Source organism: Conger conger, chromosome 4 (assembly GCF_963514075.1).
Source record: "Conger conger chromosome 4, fConCon1.1, whole genome shotgun sequence".
NCBI classification, from domain to species: Eukaryota; Metazoa; Chordata; class Actinopteri; order Anguilliformes; family Congridae; genus Conger; species Conger conger.
In genome coordinates, this window is record NC_083763.1 from 12,322,579 (window position 1) to 12,346,955 (window position 24,377).

General features: G+C 47.0%; 2 protein-coding genes across 5 annotated transcripts in view; one reads left to right on the forward strand and one right to left on the reverse strand.

The window, feature by feature from the left end:
- The window catches only part of tle2a (TLE family member 2, transcriptional corepressor a), a 48,722-nt gene extending 40,412 nt beyond the window's left edge, over positions 1-8,310 (forward strand). The window contains 9 exon segments of the mRNA XM_061237910.1: positions 868-1,061; positions 1,860-1,939; positions 2,565-2,814; positions 3,595-3,842; positions 4,086-4,233; positions 5,653-5,803; positions 6,245-6,338; positions 7,775-7,859; positions 7,861-8,310. Coding sequence (XP_061093894.1) covers positions 868-1,061; positions 1,860-1,939; positions 2,565-2,814; positions 3,595-3,842; positions 4,086-4,233; positions 5,653-5,803; positions 6,245-6,338; positions 7,775-7,859; positions 7,861-7,878 — 1,268 coding nt within the window. The 3' untranslated portion in view covers positions 7,879-8,310.
- Positions 8,311-13,746: 5,436 nt separating this feature from the next.
- Positions 13,747-24,377, reverse strand: part of tle2b (TLE family member 2, transcriptional corepressor b) — a 60,158-nt gene continuing 49,527 nt past the window's right edge. For all 4 annotated transcript variants that reach the window (XM_061237907.1, XM_061237905.1, XM_061237909.1 and 1 more), the window contains exons 12-20: positions 22,977-23,127; positions 21,536-21,705; positions 21,042-21,118; positions 19,721-19,970; positions 18,412-18,659; positions 18,145-18,292; positions 17,474-17,624; positions 16,997-17,073; positions 13,747-13,876 (exon numbers count right to left, since the gene is read on the reverse strand). In XM_061237907.1, coding sequence (XP_061093891.1) covers positions 13,769-13,876; positions 16,997-17,073; positions 17,474-17,624; positions 18,145-18,292; positions 18,412-18,659; positions 19,721-19,970; positions 21,042-21,118; positions 21,536-21,705; positions 22,977-23,127 — 1,380 coding nt within the window. In that variant the 3' untranslated portion in view covers positions 13,747-13,768. The remainder of the gene's footprint in view (positions 13,877-16,996; positions 17,074-17,473; positions 17,625-18,144; positions 18,293-18,411; positions 18,660-19,720; positions 19,971-21,041; positions 21,119-21,535; positions 21,706-22,976; positions 23,128-24,377) is intronic.

Sequence of the window (24,377 nt, forward strand, 5' to 3'; positions counted from 1 at the left end):
GGAAGATGCTTGCGGAACGTATTACCGATCTCTTCTCGTGTCGCGACAGGACTTTTGATTATGCAGCTGGAGAGAAATGTTCAGAATTTGGCCCGCGTCGTTCAGTGGTGACGGTTATTGTCATTGAAGTGCGTTTTTTGCTTTGTTCGTTTTTCTTCAAGAGAACTTTCTTTTATTCTACAGTTGTTTGCCTTTTTAATGTTTCTGTAACATTCCGTGTTCACCCCAATATTTATCTACTGCCCTGCTTTTCTTTATGTTTATAGAAAGTACCTCGACTGATTTCCTGTTTGTGGTTTTTGGTTTCTTATATTTGTTTGTTCATCCTGTTTTCTTCCCCATTTTATAGATTTTTATTTTATTTTTTTGGCTGTGGATCACTGTGGAAGTGACCTGCAGGAATCCTGCCCAGATGTAATGAAGGAATAATACAGGGTTTTAAAAGCAAAAAGTGAAGTGTTTTTCTCTCTCTCCTCCTCTGCTTGTCTGGCCTCCTCTCTCTGTTCCCAAACATCTCTCTCTCCCCCCTACTTTCCCCCTCTCTCTCCTCCCCTCACACTCTCTCCCTCCCCCCTTCTCCCCCCCTCCCTCTCTCTCCTGCCCTCTTTCCCCTATCCCTCCTGCCCCCTCTCTCTCTCCTGTCCTATCTTCCTCCCTATCTCCTGCCATCCCTTTCCCCCTCCCTCTCTCCCCCCCCCCTCTCTCTCTCTCTCTCTCTCTCTCTCTGTCTCTCTCTCTCTGTCTGTCTCTCTCTCTCCCCCTCTCCCTCCCTCCCTCTCTCTCTCTCTCTCTCTCTCTCTCTCTCCCCCTCCTCTCTCTCTCTCTCTCTCTCTCTCTCTCTCTCTCTCTCTCTCTCTCTCTCTCCAGCTCTGGGCCTGAGGAACCCGTTGGCGGTGCAGGGTGCGTACCCCCCGGGTGCGTTTGGGCTGCCCCCTCCCGGGGTGAACGGGGACCTGGGCGGGGCGGCGGGGTACGGGGCGGGGCTGCACCTCGTCTCGCCCCAGATCAACGGGGCGGCGGCCGCTGCAGCTGCTGCCGCGGGATACGGACGATCCCCCGTGGTAAGAGGGGGGGGGGCTCAGGCAGTGAGGGGGGGGGGGGGGGGGGGGGGTGGTGAGGGTGAGGGTGAGGGTATGGAGCAGGGGACTGGTTTTACGCTAAATACTGAAGACTGTAACCTCAGTCAGTATGGGTACTGCTGTACATACACACACACACACACATACGCATACACACTGACGTATACACACCATAAGCCTCTGCTCTCTGGCAGTTGATACTGGGAGAGAATGTTCTGCATTAAGTCTGAAGGTATTTTGCGGTCTGAAAATCAGTTATTCCCTGATTAATCAGGAAAAACTCGCATCATTGTGCGTGGGGGGTGCGGTGTGGGTCTTTGTGTGTGCAGGAGAAGAGGAGGGGGGTAGGGTAGCAGAGGGAGGAGGGGAGGGGGAAGCTAACCTCATGTCTTATTTGTTGCGTCTTCAGCTTGTCTGCTTAAATTCCAATTCCAGATTTGTTCATTGTTGTTTGTTGCCTTTCACAAGAGCAGGAATATTTTGTGGTCACAAACACACTGAGGAGGGGCTGTAATGTGCAGGTAGTGTAGGGGCTGTATTGTGCAGGTAGAGGAGGGGCTGTATTGTGCAGGTAGTGTAGGGGCTGTATTGTGCAGGTAGTGTAGGGGCTGTATTGTGCAGGTAGTGTAGGGGCTGTATTGTGCAGGTAGTGTAGGGGCTGTATTGTGCAGGTAGTGTAGGGGCTGTATTGTGCAGGTAGTGTAGGAGCTGTGATGTGCAGGTAGTGGCAGTGTGTCACAGGTTTGTGACACACCTGTGTCCCCCTTCCCCTGCTGACAGGTGGGCTATGAGTCGCCTCACCCCCACATGAGGGTCCCGGGCCTCCCCGCCAGCCTGCAGTCTGCTGCCTCAGGGAAGCCGTGAGTCCTGCTCTTCATCCGTCCATCTGTCTGTCTGTCTGTCTGTCCGTCCGTCCGTCCGTCCGTCTGTCCAGGGACACAAGACTTCCAATGTTAATGTTCATTTTCAGAAACACTACTCCAGTGTTAGTGTCAGTACCACAGCGTTAGTCAATGCTAATACTCCAGTGTCAATACTCCAGTGTCATTTCCCCAGTGTCAGTGTTATTTCTGTGTCAGTACTCCAGTGTCAGTGTTAATACTCCAGTGTCAGTACTCCAGTGTCAGTGTTATTTATCTAGTGTCTGTTAATTTCTGTGTCAGTACTCCAGTGTCAGTGTTAATATTCCAGTGTCAGTGTTATAACTCCAGTGTTAATTATTCAGTGTTAGTGTGATTTCCCCAGTGTCAGTGTTAATACTCCAGTGTCAGTACTCCAGTGTCAGTGTTAATACTCCAGTGTCAGTGTTAATACTCCAGTGTCAGTGTCATTTCCCCAGTGTCAGTGTTAATACTCCAGTGTCAGTGTCATTTCCCCAGTGTCAGTGTTAATACTCCAGTGTCAGTGTCAGTACTCCAGTGTCAGTGTTAATACTCCAGTGTCAGTGTTGTTGCTCTAGTGTTGAACCCCTCTCCCCTCCTGCAGGGCGTACTCCTTCCACGTGAGCGCAGACGGGCAGATGCAGCCGGTGCCCTTCCCCCCTGACGCCCTGCTGGGCCCGGGCATCCCGCGCCACGCCCGGCAGATCCACAGCCTGAGCCACGGAGAGGTGGTGTGCGCCGTCACCATCAGCGCCTCCACCCGCCACGTCTACACCGGCGGCAAGGGCTGCGTGAAGGTGTGGGACATCAGCCAGCCCGGCAGCAAGACCCCCATGGCCCAGCTGGACTGCCTGGTGAGAGAGAGCACCCCAAACCACTACTGACTGAGTCCTAAACCGCTACTGACCCCTAATGAGTCACTGCCTGAGTCACTGTCTGAGTCCTCAACCGCTACTGACCCCTAATGAGTCACTGCCTGAGTCCTCAACCGCTACTGACCCCTAATGAGTCACTGCCTGAGTCCTCAACTGCTACTGACCCCTAATGAGTCACTGCCTGAGTCCTCAACTGCTTCTGACCCCTAATGAATCCCCACACTCAGTACATGTTCTGTTCTGTAATCTTACTTCACTGGTGTAAAATCCAGCTATGACCAGCTTGAAATGACCAGCTACCAGCTGATTCAAAATATAGCTTGATCTGGTCAAACCATGTTGAGTATGGAGCTGGTTGAACTGGTCAAATCAACTACCAGCGGTTTCAAAACCTCGCTTGAGCTGTTTTTTTCAGCAGGGTTGCGTCTTAATTTTGACATTGGCTTCAGCTGGGAGAAAAAAAACTTCTGTAGTAAGATTCTCTGACCAGCACTGGGGCTTTTTTTTCTATGTTTCACTTGAATAAACAGTGGAATCCACTGAGATTTGGACCTGATGTTAGTCCAGTTCAAATTACAGCTACCCTGTGCTAACACCCACAGCTGAGGTGTGTAAATGCTAAACAGTGTTGTCAGTGGTCTCAGGTGTAGGCTGTTTGTACATAAAACAGGAGCTTTTACTGGAGGAGACCAGTCTCTCTGTCCTACTCTTGTTACCAGTTACATCACTCTCTGTGTTTCTGTGTTTTCGGCCAATCAGAACAGAGACAACTACATCCGGTCGTGTAAGCTCCTCCCCGATGGGCGGACCCTGATCGTGGGAGGCGAGGCCAGCACGCTGTCCATCTGGGACCTGGCCACGCCCACGCCGCGCATTAAGGCGGAGCTAACGTCCTCGGCCCCCGCCTGCTACGCCCTCGCCATCAGCCCCGACAACAAGGTGTGCTTCTCCTGCTGCAGCGACGGCAACATCGTGGTGTGGGACCTGCACAACCAGACGCTGGTCAGGTGAGGAGGGATGGAGGGGGGGAGAGGAGAGGGAAGAGGGGAGGAGGGGAGGAGGGGAGGAGGGGAGGAGGGGAGGAGGGGAGAGGGGAGGAGGGGAGGAGGGGAGAGGGGAGGAGGGGAGGAGGGAGTGGGGGAGGGAGTGGGGGAGGGAGGGGAGAGGAGAGGAGGTGGGGAGGGAGGGAGGGAGGAGAGGGGAGCGTGTGACTGCAGCTCAGCAGATGTTGTGGCCCCTGGCTCCCACAGGCAGTTCCAGGGCCACACGGACGGGGCCAGCTGCATCGACATCTCCAACGACGGGACCAAACTGTGGACGGGGGGGCTGGACAACACGGTGCGCTGCTGGGACCTGAGAGAGGGGAGACAGCTGCAGCAGCACGACTTCACCTCCCAGGTACAGGATACCATAGAGCTTACACACTAGACACCATAGAGTTTATACACTAGATACCATAGAGCTTTATACACTAGATACCATAGAGCATTACACACTGGAGCCCACAGAGGTTAATACATTAGATACCATAGAGCTTACACACTAGACACCATAGAGTTTATACACAATAGACACCATAGAGCTTTATACACTAGATACCATAGAGCATTACACACTGGAGCCCACAGAGGTTAATACATTAGACACCATAGAGCTTAAACACTAGACACCAGAGTTTATACACTAGATACCATAGAGCTTTATACACTAGATACCATAGAGCATTACACACTGGAGCCCAGAGTTTAATACATTAGACACCATAGAGCCCACACACTAGACACCATAGAGCTTACACACTAGACACCATAGAGTTTATACACTAGACACCACAGAGTTTAATACACTTGACACCAGAGTTTAACACAGTGGACACCACAGAGTTTAACTAATGACACTACAATGTTTATAAAATTGGTAGGACAAATCTCGCAATCTTAGTGATAGATAAAGATATACAAAGGTTATGACTTCTAATGCTTGTTTACAGTTCTATTTCAATGATAAAGTCAAAAGGAAAAACTGTTAGCCAATATAATAGACTAGAAGGCCATAGAACGTTTATACAGAATGTTTAATTAAATTAAATTATTAATTGTTCAGACACCATAGAGCGTTCACATCATAGTGTTTGCACTGTGTTTATACCAGGGCACCATATAGGGACAGCAATTTTCATACATTAGAATGTTTATAAACGGACACCATAGAATGTTTATACACTGCAGAGTGTGTGTACTGGGACACAGTGGGGTACCTCTGAGTCAGATAATCATCGTTAGAATTGATTGTGATTAATTAAAATGAGAATGAACACAATTTGACAGTGTAATCAGGTATATTAGTGAGTCGGAGAGAACACAGAGTATTATGATCTGTCATTTTGTGCAAGGTAGAGTGGTAATGTATTAAATCTGTCAGGTTTTCATAGTGCTCCATTTCCCCCTCACAGTCCTGGCCCACACACTGTTCATGTGCTCTCAGATCCAGGCAAACAAGTAATCTCTCTCTCTCTCTCCTCCTTCTCTCTCTGCCTCCCTTCCTTTGTCCCTCCTTTCTCTCTCATTCCCCCTCTCTCCCCCCCCTTCCTCCCACTCTCCTTCCCTCACCCTCTCTCTCTCTCTCTCTCTCTGCCCCCCTCCCTCTCTCCTCCCTCTCTCATTCTCCCTGCCCCCCTCCCTCCCCTCTCCCTTCCTCCCTCCCTCCTCTCTCTCTCTCCCCCTCCCTCTTTCCCCCTCTCCCTCACTCTCTTGCTCTCTCTCTCTACCCCCTTCCTCTCGTCTCCCTCCCCCTCCCGCCCTCTCCCCCTCCCTGCAGATCTTCTCTCTGGGGTACTGTCCCACAGGAGAGTGGCTGGCCGTGGGGATGGAGAGCAGTAACGTGGAGGTTCTGCACGTCTCCAAACCCGACAAGTACCAGCTGCACCTCCACGAGAGCTGTGTGCTCTCGCTCAAGTTCGCCTACTGCGGTGAGCTCACCGCTCTCTCTCCTGCTCCTGCCCTCCCATTGGACCACTTTAGGCTATATGCAAATGAGCACAGCTCCCTGTTTCTTTATTGGTCGAACAGTATAGCATGTTCAGGCAGAAACAGGATCACATACAAACATACGTTACTGTACTTCCTCAGAGAATGCCCCTGCTGACATGAACTCTTTCCTGTGATTGTCTGTGTTTAGAGTGCCTGCATGTGTGTATATGCGTGTATATGTGTTTGACTGTCCCCAAAGACATTCTTGACATTGTGTGTGCCCATACACGCAAGCACACACATGCATACACTCACACTCTTGCACACACAAACACATGTATGCACACACAAAATCACACAGATGCGAGTCCCTACTCTGACAGACTGCATCTTCTCTCCTCTGACTCTCCCCCACCCCCCTTCTCTCTGTGGGTCTGCAGGTAAATGGTTTGTGAGCACAGGGAAAGATAACCTGCTGAACGCCTGGCGGACCCCCTACGGCTCCAGTATATTCCAGGTAAACCTTTACTCCCAGTGAATCTTTACTCCCAGTGAATCTTTATCCCAGTGAATCTTTATCCCAGTGAATCTTTACTCCCAGTGAATCTTTATCCCAATGAACCTTCACTTCCAGTGAACCATCACTCCCAGTGAATCTTCACTCCCAGTGAATCTTCACTCCCAGTGAACCTTCACTTCCAGTGAACCTTCACTCCCAGTGAATCTTTACTCCCAGTGAATCTTTACTCCCCGTTAGCATCGTTTCTAGCAAAAAGGCTTTCCTTTTTATGTGTATCTTGCTTTTTTATGGGAGTCAAGTCTTTGATTTGAATTTCAGGATACAAAATCTGCAAAGTATGAGGACCACACACTGTAAAAACCAAAAAAATAAGTGTCTTATCAAGGATTTTAATTCTCATTTTACTGATTACTTTTTTGCTAAATAAGACAAAAATATTGCCAGTGAGGTGAGAATTTGACTAATTTCAAGATTTGCCGATGGGGAAAGAATTCTTGCAGTGCAAGAATTTTTGAGAATTAAAGTGTCTTCTGAACACTATGCTTGAATTTGTAGCCTACATTATTGTGGTGCGCATATTAAACTCTGATAATTGTTAAACTTGGATGTTAATTCAGGAAAAGGAGATGACAAAATGTGTGTGATTTATGTATACCTACTGAAATGTCTGCATCGCCTTACTGTAAAATAAACTATTTTATTCATGTTTTATGTATAATATATTTTATATACGGAGGAGATTCAGATTTATATTTATATGTTCAGTAAATAAAAAGACTTGAGTTAAGGGTTGTGTTTTTAATATCATTCAACATATTTTGTTTTGAAATGGTATTTTGGGCTGTGTATCGATTCATGCCTAGCAGCAATACTAGGCATTTCTTACAATTGGTACTAATACATCAGTGTTTTGCGCAGTACTGCTTGCAAAGACTTGATTATGATAAATGATTCAAATGATCAATGAACATTATGAATAGAAGTCTGAATAGAATTCGCTTGGAAGCACTGTAACTCAGTTAAGCGAAGGTCACATCAGGTAAACAGGAATAGTATATATAGTATAAATGTACAGTGATGTCACTAAAATGTGTAATGGTTTAACTGACCAGAATAGATAAGTGACACGAGACAGATCTCTCACCAAGTCGAGGACAGGAGTCTCAAACCCTGTTCCTGAGAGCAATTTGGTCTGCTGGTGTTTGTTTTCACCTTAATATCCACACCCTGTTGAGACCAGGTGAGGTGAATTAACTGTAATCAGCTGCTGTAATCGATTCATTAAGTGCAGAGTAGGCAATGAAAACCAGCAGACCCAATAGCTCTCCAGGACCAGGGTTGGAAACCGCCGGTCTTGAAGTTTGGAGCGCCCTCTTTCTACCCAAGATGGCGGCTTGACTGAGTGTCCCACCTGACCGGTTTCCTCTCTCCTCTTCGTCCCCAGTCCAAGGAGTTCTTCCTCGGTGCTCAGCTGCGACATCTCCCCCGACGACCAGTTCATCGTCACCGGCTCGGGCGACAAGAAGGCCACCGTTGTACGAGGTCATCTACTGAGGCGGCCAATTGGACGACGCAATGGCCCGGGCCACGCCCCCTGCCGTGGACCAGTGACTGGATTGGGTGTGACATTGGAGGGGCGGAGACTGTGACACCTACCTATTTTTTTTGTTTGTTTTTTTTGTTACTTTTAGTACAGGGTGGATGTGACGGCAAGATGGATTCTTGGGAGTTTTTACCTCTTTGCTGCTCCAAGAACACAGGCAAAGAAAATAAGGATCCCGCCAAAGACGTCAAAATAAATAAATAAATAAATAAATATAAACAATAGAAAAGAAAAATATAAAAAATGAAAATGAAAAAGAAATGAATTTTTAATGAAATAAAACCTCTGTAGAGTAAAGGAAACCGGTTAGCAAACGAAGAAGCTTGTTTTCTAGCTTTTGGTTTCCTCGCAGGAAAAGAGACTGGTTCCTGTGTCAGGTGACTTTGGGGACAGGGGAGGGGGGGGGGTTGGGTGGATGGGGGATTGGATGGGATCCTGCTCCATGATGGGACCCCAGCTCCATGATGGGACCCTGCTCCAGGATGGGACCCTGCTCCAGGATGGGACCCTGCTCCATGATGGGACCCCTGCTCCATGATGGGATCCTGCTCCATGATGGGACCCTGCTCCATTGGGAGCCCTTTCCGTGCATGTCCCTGCGATGCGAGGCTGGTTGCGTGGCGGATTACGGAGAGCAGTATTCAGGGGACCTCGTTGGGCTCCGATGTGATTATGTAAACCCGCCGGATAATGAACCATCGCAAACAAACCGTCGTCACGGGACTGTTCACGGACCATTGGGCAAGCCCGCAGCTCCGGCGAATCCACTTCAGATCTCTCTCCTTTGTTTTGTGTCAGAACGTACGGAACCCGGGTCATTCCCAAACCAAACGCTGCCTGCGAGTCAGCCAGAACCAGAGCCGGACTGTAAGACTGCATTACCTCCGCTACCTAAGTGTCAGCAGCGCTGAAGTCAAAAACGTATTCCTTCTGTCCAACGCCTGCCGTGTTACCGTCGCGTCTCATGTTCGTTTGCAGTTAGCTCTCTCCGCTCCCGTTTGCAGACAGACAGGGCGGCGTGATAACACGACCTCCCCGCTGTGTAATAAAGCCCCCTTTACCGCGGCGGTCTCCTTCGGCGTTCTGGGAAAACGCGACGTTGCCGCGGGCTGCGTTCCTCGAGCCGCCCGCGGGAAACGCGCGTCTCCAGGGAGACGGCGGGGGGCCCGGTCTCGAGGGGGGAAACGCGTCTGTCGCCCGTCGGCTTCGTCTCGGCGCCGCGTCGAGCCGCTCCGAGTGAAAAGGAGGAGAAGAAGAAGGCCTCCTCGGGCGCCGTCCTCCCGCACAGCCCTCGTGCGCAGATAACCGCTGCTCGGCGTGGGCGGAGCGCCAGCGTCTCACGCAGCTATCGAGGCGCGCCATCTTCTGTTCTTACAAAACGACCTGGCTGTTTTTCCCTCCTTGTTTGAAAAAAAAAAAGCAGAAAAGAACAAGAAAAAAAAGTCTGTATTAAACAAAAAAAAAACAAAAAAAAAGAAAAGAAAAAAAAGCTACTGTGATCTCTGGAACCCTGTCGTTTTAACGTTTCAAAGACTCGGTGAACTCTTAACGGACCCCAGGAAGAACAGGTGCTGCAGCTGCGGCAGACACTGGGGTCTAAATAAACAACAGCGGAAGTGAAGGGGGTTCTGAGCGTCCACTGGTGAGTGACCAGTCCTGGTCTGCAGTCGGACTGGAGCGCTCCGGTGTTCGTCTCTCCCGCGGGGCCCCAGAAAAGGCTTCCTGACCAGCTCTGGCTTCCTGGGGTCCTGGACAAGCGGGGGGGTTGGTGGCTGTACTGGTTTTATTTGGGGAGGGGAGGGGGGGGGGGGGTGGAAGAGAGGGAGGGAGGTTCTGTGGAAGGGTGTGGTGGGGGGGTGGGGAGAATAGCTGTAGGTGATGTGATGAGACCAATAAACTATTTTATATGGTTTTCTGGTGTGGTGTCAAGTGTTGGCCTCTTGCCTTTTACACGTTTGTTGACTGATAAGCTAATGTTGATGGTGGAATGATTTAAAATTGTATTTTCAGACTTTTATTTTGGAGAAATAATGTAAATGTAAAAAAATGAAATATGTAATTTTTCTTAGATGGGAAATCATGTTTGTTCTACAACCATGGTGAAAGAAACGAATGTGTTCAAAGACATTAGAGAAATTTATGCCAAATTCATGGAACTGTAATCTTGCATCCCAGACATGAAATGCAGAACATTTAAATATGTATTTATTTTTATCCAGACAGATAGGAAATCCTATTTATTCAGTAACCATCGTGAAAGAAATTTATGAAAATGTGCTTGAAGACATTCATGATGAGAAATAGATTTTCAGTGGAAAATCTGCAAAATTCATAGGTCTTGTATCCAAAACATGAAAATATGCCCAAATTCATGTTTATTCAACACAGTGAACAACATGAATAAAAATGTAGACATTTCTGAAATGTTGATTTCAGTGGAAAATCCTGCAAAACTGATAAGTCTGTTCTGAAAAAGTCTTGAAAATGAAAATGTTTTAAGATTTATAATGAACAATTGAATTCCATGGAAAAATCACCAAAATATTAAAAGGCTAATGTCTTATGCAAAATTGGGGGGGGGGGGAGCTAAAATTCTAAATATCCATGTTTATAATTCAAGAATAAGCTCTTGGAAATTATCTTAAGATTACATTTTATGTTTAAATCCTGAGAACATTTTTAAAATGAATTTCCCAGGTGGTAATCCAATGTTGTTGACGTGTTGTTGAGACAAAAGAGCAGGTCAAGTCAAGGATTTCAAAAGGTCAACACCCAATTTTAATTATCACTTGTATTTGTTGTACAACACATGGAAAATGCGACAGGAAGAACAGTGCTTTATTTTTTTTTAAAGTTCCTTGGCTTCTGAAAGAGTCCTAAATAAGAGCTATACAGTTTATTTTTTACCGTGTAGAGAGGTCACAGGCATGGGCGATGGGAAACACAGTTTGAGAACAGGCAGTGAAGGTGCCAGGCGTTTATCACAAGTCCTATAGTCTTAAAGCAAAAACAATTATACCCTGTCCTTAACTACTCAAACATACAGGACCGGCAGGAGAATGCCAAGACACAACTAAAACACCAAAAGCTGCGCTACATCCTAATCGTTTCTGATATAAAAAAAACATTTCTCCAAATGCCAGAGTACGGTCATCAGTTCTGTTTTTTTTTTATTTTTTAAAAAAGGTCACAGAAGTGATCACCAGATTACCCCTCCCCTCCTCCCCCTTTCCTGCCCTCTTTCAAATTTGGGGGGGGGGGGGGGGCGCTATGCCTGCGGCCCCCAGAGGATACATCTCAAGACAGGCCACTCATTTTCCAGTCAGCATACTCTTGCGATGTCCCACTCGTGTTGCAGTGAATACCGTCCCCACCCTCTGCTGGCCGACAAAGAAGTGGGAAACCTTGGTTCCCATGCCGACAACTGCCCGCATAGACCAAATATTCAAATATTTTTATCTGAAATACTTCAACCCTTTAGAAAATCCCTGCATTTTAATTGACAGTTTTAACACGAGTATTATTTCCACAGATATTCAGAACAATGTTTATATCTTTTATATGATTGTATGTTTTGCTTAATAACATTTTGGTGAAAACTCCAGCACTGGGAAAAGTGTACTCGATAACAATGAGTATTTTCAAAGGCGTTCTTGATTCATGTAGTGGAAGCTTATGGGACTGGGAACTAAGGAAATCTTAGGCTGATTTACTAAAACTACAGGTTTCAGTGCTTGGGAGTTGGATGAGGAACCAGTGCATTGTGGGTTTCAGTGCTGGATGCGATAAAGAAATGAATATAATTGAAGGCTTATCTGAAAAAATGCCACATGAACTGGATATTTTCACGTATGAATGAAAATGTCACATTGAGCCATTTGCATCTTCACATTTCCACGTCACAGTGCTAAATTGTAGTTCTAATTTTTTTATAGTCAAAAAAGTGAACTACAGTTTTCATGTGACTTGAAACGGCACAGGTCAGCCTTTTCTGTTCTCATCTTAAAGACTTGGAGGAACTTAGAGCAGCATGAGCTCCCGCTGTCTGTCGTATGCGAGAGTGAAACAAATCTTTCAGCGGCAATTACTGAAGGGGCGGGGAGTACATTTGACCGATGTAAAATTAGGAGGGGGAAGAATATGCACCACTGCATTAAAGGATAGTGATTGGAGGGGAAACTGAAAATTGACACACACCCACTGGTTAACTCAAAATTCGAATTAAAACCTTTTTATGGAAAACATTATTAATTTTATGGAATATATACTGCAAGACGTTCATATTGGTTATGGAGAATTGACTAAATTGAGGAAAAACTGAATATTGATTTCAAGTGGGATTCTTTTCTAATAGTTAATGTGTACTCTTCACATGTTGGGTGTTCACATGTGGTTTTTGGACACACGTAAGGGCTCTTTCTCCTTCACACGTTCCTCAGAGACACCCATTGGGTTTGTGACCGATTAAACCCCAATATATCACAGACAGTATTGATCTGAGGGGCAGTGCCAACACATTAACACATTAGTGTAAGCACTTCAATTATTTTGTGAACACAGTATCAATGATACTCACTAATGTTTTGATGAGGAAAATAGACTGCTGAAACTTCTAGCTGCACATAATATATCAACGAAAACAGGTGTTTCCAAATTGCTTTGTCTATTAAGAGAGGAATATTGCATTTGAGAGAGCCCCACACCTTCATACCAGTCATTTTTAAGGCAATGTGCAAGGGTAACTTGTGTATGAATCAAACTGTTTCCATTGACTTCAAGCCACATAAAGACCCGTTCCCATTCTTCCAAAACTGTGGACTTGCAAATTTGAATTTAATGTTTATGTGTACAAGGCCTGTTCCCAGTAGACAAGCCAGATGTTTTATGAATTCATAAATGGACATTCTAGGGCCATATAAATTTATGCTGATGGAAACTTAACTAGATTATTTCAAACAGCTGTGTGCCACTTTAGCTTTCCAACAATTACCAGCCATTAAAACCACCCACCAAAAACAGCGTGATAACTGTATCTCTTGCGGCGCAGGTAAAACATGGAAGAACGGAACGCGTATTTATGTTTTTTCGCGGGGAACATGCTGACACGCCGCTAACGTTCTTCCAATCGTGTAGAAGGAACACCAATAAGAGCCACGGGGGCCCAATCGGGGAGCGGGAGAACGATGACGGTCCGCAAGCGTCGGAATTAAAACGGGAACGTTCCGAGTTTCCATTCAGCGCTGCGGGAAACCGGCCGGGATTCCCAGCCGCTCTGCCTTTCATTAAAAGCAGGCTCCGGCTGCCTGAAACGATATAGATATACGTATGAGGGAATGGGTTTGTGTTGATATTTCACTGGATGAGGAAGGTGTGTGGCCCTGGTTCTCTGGTAGGGACTGTGCGGTTTGTACGCGGGCTAGCACGGGCTACACAGCTCGGTCTACGCTGACACCCCTCGCTGGGGAACACGGTCTACGTTGGCCTGGTTACGGTTTGACTGACTGACTAATGAATCGATTGTCTGGTATTGGTGTTCCCTCGCCTCAGATCCCCCCCAGGCACCCCCCCCCCCCCTCCAAATGCCTCCTCCCACCCCCCCACCCCACTCCACTGGGGCCTCCCAGCGCTTAGTTGGGAAAACTGCGCTAATTACCCGCCCCACCACCCCCCCTCCCCCCCCCTCCACTGCTTTCACCTCGGGGCCTGGGGGGGGGGGGGCTGTCCCTCAGGGAAGGGGGGGGGGGGAGTGGGATCTGGGGATGACACGCTGTAGGAGCCGTGGTTCCCCCCCCCCCCTGCAGAGGGAGCGGAGAGAGTCCCCCCCCCCCCTCCGGTCAGGCCTCAGTAGACCACCTCGTACACGGTGGCCTTCTTGTCCCCGGAGCCGGTGACGATGTACTTGTCATCCGGAGACACGTCACAGCTCAGGACCGACGAGGACTCCTTGGACTGGAGAGAGGGAGGGAAAAGGAGAGAGGGAGAGAGTGAGAGGGAGGGAGAGAGGGAGGGAAAAGGAGAGAGGGAGAGTGAGAGGGAGTGAGAGGGAGAGAAAAAGGAGAGAGGGAGAGAGGTAAAGGGGGTGAGTGAGAGGAAGAGAGTGAGGGAGAATTTATGGGAAGGAGGGAGAGACAGAAAGGAAAGTGTTTACTGACAGTAGAAAACATGATAAATATCACCCTACATTTTCACCCGTTCCTACAGATCATGGATCATGGAGGGCTGATACCGCAGGCGAACATGAAGCAGAATGTCTAATACCACGGCAACCCAGGGTAAATCTGCATTTCCCACAGCAGGCCTGACAGATCCAGCTTGCTTAGCGGATCCTGCCTCCCCCACTAGTGACTGCATGTCTCCCAGCCTTCGGGCTTCCAGCTGTGGAGTCTGATTCCGTGACCCGGGCCTGGTCATCCTACGCCAGCGCTGCTCAAGCCCACGTCCTGCGGGCCGTCCTCTGCGCCTCCCGTGCGCCGCACCGCCTGATTTCACTCATTATTTTACCTTCTTGGCTCAGATAATACGCTAATGAGTGAGATCAGGTGGTGTAGCGCACGGTAGGAGCAGATACCTGCAGACACGGCGGTCCTCAGGGCCTGGAGTTGAGCAGCGCTGTCCTACAGCGTTCCCCTGCCCCCGTTCCGTGCGACTACTGCCCCAGACATACTGCGCGGGTCCACGGGTCTCTAGGCCAATCACAGAAGACCGTGTTCATAGGCACAGAGGAAGACGGGAGGGGGGGGGGGAGAGTGACAGGGATGGGGCGAGTGAAAGCTCACAGGTTGGGGAAGGGGGCGGGGTGAGGGAATGGGACTCTGAGACCAGACGGGGGGGAGAGAAGGAGGGGGGAGAGAGAGAGATAGAGAGGGGGGAGAGATGGAGAGGGGGGGGAGTGAAGGAGAGGGGGAGAGATGGAGAGGGGAGAGAGATGGAGAGGGGGGAGAGAAGGAGAGATGGAGGGGGGGGAGTGAAGGAGAGGGGGAGAGATAGAGAGGGCGGAGAGATGGAGGGGGGGGAGTGAAGGAGAGGGGGAGAGAAGGAGAGATGGAGAGGGGGGAGAGAGGGAGAGAAGGAGAGGGCAGAGAGGGGGGAGAGGGGGAGAGAAGGAGAGGGCAGAGAGATGGAGAAGGAGAGAGATGGAGAGGGGAGAGAGGGAGAGAAGGAGAGATAGAGATGGAGAGGCAGCTGGCATTTGAGATAAAGCTGATAGTCCCTCAGCCTGCGGGGCCCCAGGGGGCACGGCGCACGTGGGCTCTGAGTCTTCCGCGCACAGCGAGTCTGCGATCGGATCACACGCTAGCAGCTAGCGCTAGGAACCTGCCCCCTCCCCCTCTGCTCTCCCCATACAACCCCGCCCTCTCCTGAAAGTCATCCAATCAGACGCAGGGGTGGAGTTATTCTTCGTTTATGGGGCGTTTCGCTTCCCAGATTTGTTTAATGCGATGACAGTACCAATGGGTAAAGCAACACTGTTGAAGACAATATAAAGTTGGTCTCTAATGGCTTGTGACCAGCGGTGGGGTGGTGGGGCCCAGTAGGAGATCTTTTCATGCATCTTAACAGACTTTGTGTTTTTGTCTTGTAATGAGACTTAAAATGTATAAACTAAGGTATAAAATATTAGCCTGTTTAAAGTTACAGTTTGCTTGACAAGTGAAATTCCCCATTGGCAACATTTCTGTCTTATTTTGCAAAAAAGTAACAGAATATGATTTTAAGACTAAATATAAGACCAAACTAATTGAGTTTTTTTTTTTTCAGTGTATGATTTTATTTATGTAGCTCATTCTTTTCTGCATTCCACCATTTTCAGAGAGCTCAAATGGATGTCCTTTTAAAGGGAAAGGGAATAATTTCTGTTCCCTCAGAAAAATGTCCACTGTGAAGTTTTCTCTGACAAATCTGCCTGTAAATGGCGCTGTACAAAAATAAAGATCTGCTGATTCATAGACGAGGCTACAGCTTCATCTCAAAACTGTTAACATGTCTTCAATCTGTTTTGGGATGTTTTGAGCAAATAGCCAACCAATCAGAAGCCAATTCATTTTCCCCTGACTGCATCCATTGCTTCATTAACTCTGCTCTCTTCCCTAAATCACTGTAATTATAACAGAGACAGTGGATTGTTTTCATCCTGTTTTACCATAAAAGCTTAGAGAACTTCAAAACCGCCAGTTGTTTTATTCAAGATGTTCATGTTAATGCACAAAAGGTTAACAAAGCAACACCATTATGCTGAATTAGTTATAATAATCAGTGACGTTAAAAAAAAGGCGCCACTTTTAAGCTCCTGTTGCCTCGTTGACCTTGGCTTTTAGATGAACACTAGTATAATGTAGACGGTAAACTAAATTCAGACAACCTCTATGCAAACAGTGTCTTACACCAGACCTGGGACAAATTATTATATGCAAATTAACCCTTTAAAAACCGGTTTAATTCCTGCAGATTCCTGTAGACAGTTGGACTGTGGTGTCCTGCTTGTGTTCCAGCTAATATCTTCCCCCCCTTGCCCCTGCACCAGACAGAAGGAACTAATGTCCCACCCCTATGTCAACTTTACAACCATCGAAGCAGGCAGGTTTGGGCAATTCCATTCCTGCAGGACCGGTGTGTGTGTGCATGCAGGTTTATATTGTCACCAGTTACACTGGCCAAATTGGCTAATTCGCTGAATACACTAAAGCTGGTTTAAGCGTACATTAGACCACAATAAGACCTTTCATGTGAAGACACAGGAAAAGTCTTCAGCTGTGACTCATGAACTTATCAAGGAACGTAGCTAAAATACCAATTACTACTGATTGGGCTAATTAAATGAGCGAATGTTCTGATGAAGACCGCTGAGGTCGAAACATCAACCATTTGCACGGCTGAATAAAATCACGTTATTTTTTTGGAAAAGAGAGTGTGCGAGTCCTTTCTTTTCAAACTTTCAATTGTTCCTGTGACCCAGCACCTCTCATAAACCTCTTTTGATGTGTGCTTGTTTTTTGTCTTATGCTAATTAAATAAGATCAGAAGTTAAGCATAAAATCCAGAGACAGAAACAGCCCTATTTCCCCTCCTCACCTGAAATATGCTGGCTCCATAAGGCGTCCTCCATGCATTCAGCAGATTGTCCTTCCCTGTACTCACAAACCACTTGCCTGAAACACACACACACACACACACACACAAACATTATTAATTCCAGATCAGCAATGCTAATTGGCAACATTCTCATTCAAGTGTTCACATGCCTTCTGCTCACACAAACTGAAGTACAGTCAGAAATATTTTCTTATTTCTTACAAAATATGTTTGGCTCAGGTAGAAATCTGGGCTAAGATGGTGGCAAAGGAAGAACCATTTTTGCATTACATTACATTTCAGCACTTAGCCGAATATCTAGAGCGATTTACAAAGCTGATGGTCGTTACATACAGGTCCACCTGGGACATGCTCTCCTGTTCGACCAATAAAGAAACAGGGAGCTGTGCTCATTTGCATATAGCCTAATGTGGTCCAATGGGAGGGCAGGAGCAGGAGAGAGAGCGGTGAGCTCACCGCAGTAGGCGAACTTGAGCGAGAGCACACAGCTCTCGTGGAGGTGCAGCTGGTACTTGTCGGGTTTGGAGACGTGCAGAACCTCCACGTTACTGCTCTCCATCCCCACGGCCAGCCACTCTCCTGTGGGACAGTACCCCAGAGAGAAGATCTGCAGGGAGGGGGAGAGAGAGGGTGGGAGGGGGTAGATAAGAGGGGTGCGTAAACCCTCTAGATGTCCCTGTATGAACACTCTATGGTGCATGCACAAACACTATGTATGAACACAATATAGTGTCTAGAGTCTTAATTGTACAGCACTTTGGATAAAGGCGCTTGTGTATAAACTCTGGTGTCTAGTGTATAAGCTCTATGATGTCTAGTGTATTAAACTCTGCGGTATCTCGTGTATAATCTCTGTGGTGTCTAGTGTATAAACTCTGTGCTGTCTAGTGTATAAACTCTGTGGGCTCTAGTGTATAACCTCTATGGTGTCTAGTGTATAAGGCTCTATGGTATCTAGTGTATAAACTCTATGGTGTCTAGTGTGTAAGCTCTATGGTGTCTAATATATTAAACTCTGTGGGCTCCAGTGTGTAATGCTCTATGGTATCTAGTGTATAAAGCTCTATGGTGTCTATTGTGTATAAACTCTATGGTGTCTAGTGTGTAAGCTCTATGGTATCCTGTACCTGGGAGGTGAAGTCGTGCTGCTGCAGCTGTCTCCCCTCTCTCAGGTCCCAGCAGCGCACCGTGTTGTCCAGCCCCCCCGTCCACAGTTTGGTCCCGTCGTTGGAGATGTCGATGCAGCTGGCCCCGTCCGTGTGGCCCTGGAACTGCCTGTGGGAGCCAGGGGCCACAACACCTGCTGAGCTGCAGTCACACGCTCCCCTCTCCCCCCGTTGTATCGCTCCTCCCCTCTCCCCCCTCTCCCTCTCCCCTCCTCCCTCCCTCCTCACCTGACCAGCGTCTGGTTGTGCAGGTCCCACACCACGATGTTGCCGTCGCTGCAGCAGGAGAAGCACACCTTGTTGTCGGGGCTGATGGCGAGGGCGTAGCAGGCGGGGGCCGAGGACGTTAGCTCCGCCTTAATGCGCGGCGTGGGCGTGGCCAGGTCCCAGATGGACAGCGTGCTGGCCTCGCCTCCAACGATCAGGGTCCGCCCATCGGGGAGGAGCTTACACGACCGGATGTAGTTGTCTCTGTTCTGATTGGCCGAAACACAGAAACACAGAGAGTGATGTAACTGGTAACAAGAGTAGGACAGAGAGACTGGTCTCCTCCAGCAAAAACTCCTGTTTTATGTACAAACAGCCTACACCTGAGACCACTGACAACACTGTTTAGCATTTACACACCTCAGCTGTGGGTGTTAGCACAGGGTAGCTGTAATTTGAACTAACATCAGGTCCAAATCTCAGTGGATTCCACTGTTTATTCAAGTGAAACATAGAAAAAAAGCCCCAGTGCTGGTCAGAGAATCTTATTGCAGAAGTTTTTTTTCTCCCAGTTGAAGCCAATGTCAAAATTAAGACGCAACCCTGCTGAAAAAAACAGCTCAAGCGAGGTTTTGAAACCACTGGTAGTTGATTTGACCAGTTCAACCAGCTCCATACTCAACATGGTTTGACCAGATCAAGCTATATTTTGAATCAGCTGGTAGCTGGTCATTTCAAGCTGGTCATAGCTGGATTTTACACCAGTGAAGTAAGATTACAGAACAGAACATGTACTGAGTGTGGGGATTCATTAGGGGTCAGAAGCAGTTGAGGACTCAGACAGTGACTCATTATGGGTCAGTAGCGGTTGAGGACTCAGGCAGTGACTCATTATGGGTCAGTAGCGGTTGAGGACTCAGGAAGTGACTCATTAGGGGTCAGTAGCAGTTGAGGACTCAGGCAGTGACTCAGGCAGTGACTCATTAGGGGTCAGTAGCGGTTGAGGACTCAGGCAGTGACTCAGGCAGTGACTCATTAGGGGTCAGTAGCAGTTGAGGACTCAGGCAGTGACTCAGGCAGTGACTCATTAGGGGTCAGTAGCGGTTGAGGACTCAGGCAGTGACTCATTAGGGGTCAGTAGCGGTTGAGGACTCAGGCAGTGACTCAGGCAGTGACTCATTAGGGGTCAGTAGTGGTTGGTGACTCAGGCAATGACTCAGGCAGTGACTCATTAGGGGTCAGTAGCGGTTGAGGACTCAGGCAGTGACTCATTAGGGGTCAGTAGCGGTTTAGGACTCAGTCAGTAGTGGTTTGGGGCGCTCTCTCTCACCAGGCAGTCCAGCTGGGCCATGGGGGTCTTGCTGCCGGGCTGGCTGATGTCCCACACCTTCACGCAGCCCTTGCCGCCGGTGTAGACGTGGCGGGTGGAGGCGCTGATGGTGACGGCGCACACCACCTCTCCGTGGCTCAGGCTGTGGATCTGCCGGGCGTGGCGCGGGATGCCCGGGCCCAGCAGGGCGTCAGGGGGGAAGGGCACCGGCTGCATCTGCCCGTCTGCGCTCACGTGGAAGGAGTACGCCCTGCAGGAGGGGAGAGGGGTTCAACACTAGAGCAACAACACTGACACTGGAGTATTACCACTGACACTGGAGTACTGACACTGACACTGGAGTATTAACACTGACACTGGGGAAATGACACTGACACTGGAGTATTAACACTGACACTGGAGTACTGACACTGACACTGGAGTATTAACACTGACACTGGGGAAATGACAATGACACTGACACTGGAGTATTAGCACTGACACTGGAGTACTGACACTGGAGTATTAAGACTGACACTGGAGTACTGACACTGGAGTATTAAGACTGACACTGGAGTACTGACACTGGAGTATTAACACTGACACAGGGGACATCACACTGACACTGAATAATTAACACTGGAGTTATAACACTGACACTGGAATATTAACACTGACACTGGAATATTAACACTGACACTGGAGTATTAACACTGACACTAGAACAATAACACTGACACTGGAGTATTAACACTGACACTGAAGTATTAACACTGACACTGGAGTTATAACACTGACACTGGGGAAATGACACACACTGGAGAATTAACACTGACACTGGAGTAACAATACTGACACAGAAATAACACTGACACTGACATAACACTGACACTAGGGTATTAACATTGACACTGGAGGAATAACACTGATATGGGAGAAATTACAGTGACACTGGAGTACTAACTAACACTGATTAACGCTGGAGTACTCCCACTAATACTGACTAACCCTGGATTATTAGCACAATCACTGATTAACACAGGAACTAACACAAACACTGCAGTACTAACACTAACACAGGAGTACTAACACTGACTAACACTGGAGTACTCGAACTGACTAACACTGGAGTACTAACATTGACATTATCAATGACACAATTAACATTAGTACAGATTGCGGGCACAGATTAGTAACAGGAGACAGATTGAAAGTGCAGCTTCAATCAGTCACAGTCTGCTTGCTTGTGGCACAGAAGGAAGAATAAAATGTAAAATGTACAGTACGCTGAGTGTGTTTTCCACTCACGCTCTCTGGTGGTACGGGATAAAAAGAAACTCACGGCTTTCCACCTGTGGCTCCAGGCAATGAGGAGGACAGCCCCGGGGCCCTGAGATGGGAACGGGACTCATACGCCACCTAGGGGCAGCCCGCACACACATCATTAGAAAAACAATCACACTCAGTGCAAATAAAGCAGTGCTTACAATGTCTACTCAACAAACACGATAAAGAGAAATGGCACTCAGAAGGTATTGCAATTAAATTAAATTCATAACAATTCAATGTCATGATAAGGGGACTGGGAATGAGGCGACAAGGCTTGCTAGTTTCATAGTTTTTAGATGTGAATTTTATTTGTAAAGCACTTTTTACAATACAGGTTTTCACATTTTCACAAGCGGCTTTACAAAGAACCCAGGCCTGTGACCCCCTCGGACCCCAGGGCTAACAACATGGGAAGCAGGTAATAGCATAATGAACAGAGTCGTAATGAATTGATAGTGAATAAAAAAGAACATAAGTAAGGTGCAGGCCTGAGTGGCTCACACTCACCATGGGGCTGCGTGTGTAGGCGCTGGAGGCACCACTCATTTGGGGGGACAGGGTCAGGGCCCCCCCGAAGCCCCCGGGATTGGCCAGCTCCCCGTTCAGGCCCGCGTGGGACACCACCCCGAAATGAGCCGGGTACGAGCCAGGGGGCACGGACAGGGGGCTGCGCAGGGCTGGGGGATGGGGGGGAAAGGAGAGAGTCACCGCAAATCTCTCCAAGGCAACGCTACATTTACTACTGTCAATAAAGTACACTTGGCATTTGGTACATTTGGAAAAACATCAGATAGAGGGGCAGAAAGAAAGAAGAGAGAAAGAAAGAAAGAAACCTATATGGGGAAATTATAGAGATGGAAAAGGGTATACTGTGTCCAAACTAAAAGGCATAAATTATCCATAGCGTAGAACAGCCCTATCGGTCAAATATGCCTTTAAATTTAAATACCGGTAAAGGCCCATCTACCCTAAGAACTATAAGGATAAACATAAATATATCGTTTTAAAAAATTGGAGTGGATGTCCACAAAACAACTATAACGGATTGATAAGGCGTCACATTAAAAGTAGCAGATGACATAGCCGAGAGACGATACATAGAACATTATCATTCACATTGTTATCGTTATAGCTATAGTTATAGTTCACATTGTTATCATTATAGCTACAGTTATAGTTCACATTGTTAACGTTATAGTTATAGTTCATATTGTTATTGTTATAGCTATAGTTATCATTCAAATTGTTATCGTTATAGCTACAGTTATAGTTCATATTGTTATCGTTATAGCTATAGTTCACATTGTTATCTTTATAGCTATAGTTATAGTGCACAATGTTATTGTTATAGCTATAATTATAGTTCACATTGTTATCGTTATAGCTATAGCTTTCGTTCACATTGTTATCATTATATCTATATAGTTCATATTGTTATCATTATAGCTATAGTTAGCATTCACATTGTTATCTTTATAGCTATAGTTATAGTTCATATTGTTATCGTTATAGCTATAGTTATAGTTCACATTGTTATCGTTATAGCTATAGTTATAGTTCACATTGTTGTCGTTATAGCTATAGTTATAGTTCACATTGATATAGTTATATCTCTATAGTTCATGTTGTTATCATTATAGCTATAGTTAGCATTCACATTGTTATCTTTATAGCTATAGTTATCATTCACATTGTTATCATTATAGCTACAGTTATAGTTCATAATGTTATCGTTATAGCTATAGTTATCTTTCATATTGTTATCGTGATAGCTATAGTTATAGTGCACATTGTTATCATTATAGCTATAGTTATAGTTCACATTGTTATCGTTATTGCTATAGTTATAATTCTTGGTGTGGCCTGGGTTTAACTTTAGATGCAGATGAATGTTGAGGTGGGGCAGGTTAAGGGAGGGGGACAGGAGGGGGGAGGTCTGAATCCTCACCCAGGGGGTCGGTGGAGGAGGCGGGCTTGCTGGCGAGGCGCAGGCAGGAGGTGCTGGGGCCAGGGGGCCCGGGGGGGCCGGGGGTCAAGGCCTCGCGGCGGGAGGGGGACGGGGTGTCCGACTTCGAGGAGGGGGACTGAGACTTCTCCACCTGGGGGGGACAGCAACATGTCCGCCGTTACCCGGGATACGGAACACTCTGAAGACTCCATCTCGCATATGGGTCTCAGTCAGACTCCAGACTCAGAGAGACAGATTCTAAATACTGTGCAAAAGTCTGAAGGCCAGTTTATAGTCCAGCGGAGTGTCACTCGACTGAAATCGGAGAACGTTCATGAAATTCTATTGTCACGCATCGTAGTCTGGTCATTGTCCTGATCAAAAAAGTATGAACGACCTCCTGTCACCCAGAGTATAGACCAAATGTTGCTGTGACCTGCACATCCATTGCAAATTTACATTAAAAAAAATCAAAGTTGGCTAAGACTTTTGCACAGTACTGTAGAGAATGAGGAAGAATAGACTGAAATAAGGCGCTGTGTGTGTGTGTGTATGTGCGTGTGGTGTCAGGTGCATGTGCACTGCATACGGTGTTTATATGTGTACATTTTATATGTGTATGGCCCCAATGCCCCTTTATGACTTGTGCTGTTGTCTTATTGTTGTGCTCATGTACAGCTGCGAGATGGATTTCCAAGGAAACAGACAATATGGGTATTGCATCATATTATGGACAAACTGAGGAATATGAATGCCATATCAATAAGCCATAACGGTCTGATTTTAGCGGTTATGGTCATAAAGGTGAATTTAAGTAATAAATCATTATTTAATATGTGGGTAGCCACATTAAGAATAATTTATCCAGCTCATTTATAACATGCAACACATGATACTTTTCCCCACATCAAAGAAAATGTACGGAACCCTAAACCAAACAACAATGGCAGCCATGTTTAACGCCTCCCTGTTCCCTCATAGTAGAGAATTGATTGAGGGCATGAAATGGAGGCTGTAGTACAGTTGAAGCTAAAAGAGAGTCCAAACCTCCAGGTAGGTCTTAAATGTTGCACTCATGATTTCAGCAGTGCAGAGAAAATAGCCAACCTTTCATTATTAACACAGTAATAACACAGCAACAATAAGAATCCCGTTCAAAAGACACCTCTGTTTTGGTGGATTTTGAAATATCTTCCGGTCAAAAAAGTTTTCACACTAACACTAAAGTTCCATTTGAAACGAAGCTACGATAAGGAGCCGAGTGTTTATTTTTTTAATAAAGATAATAATTGAGCTGGAGCGTATTTTGGAAAAAGAAAACTGCGTACAGACAACCAACAATGTCTTCTGACAATGTTACCTTGAGCAAGATATCCTACCTAATTAAAGACGCTTTTTGGA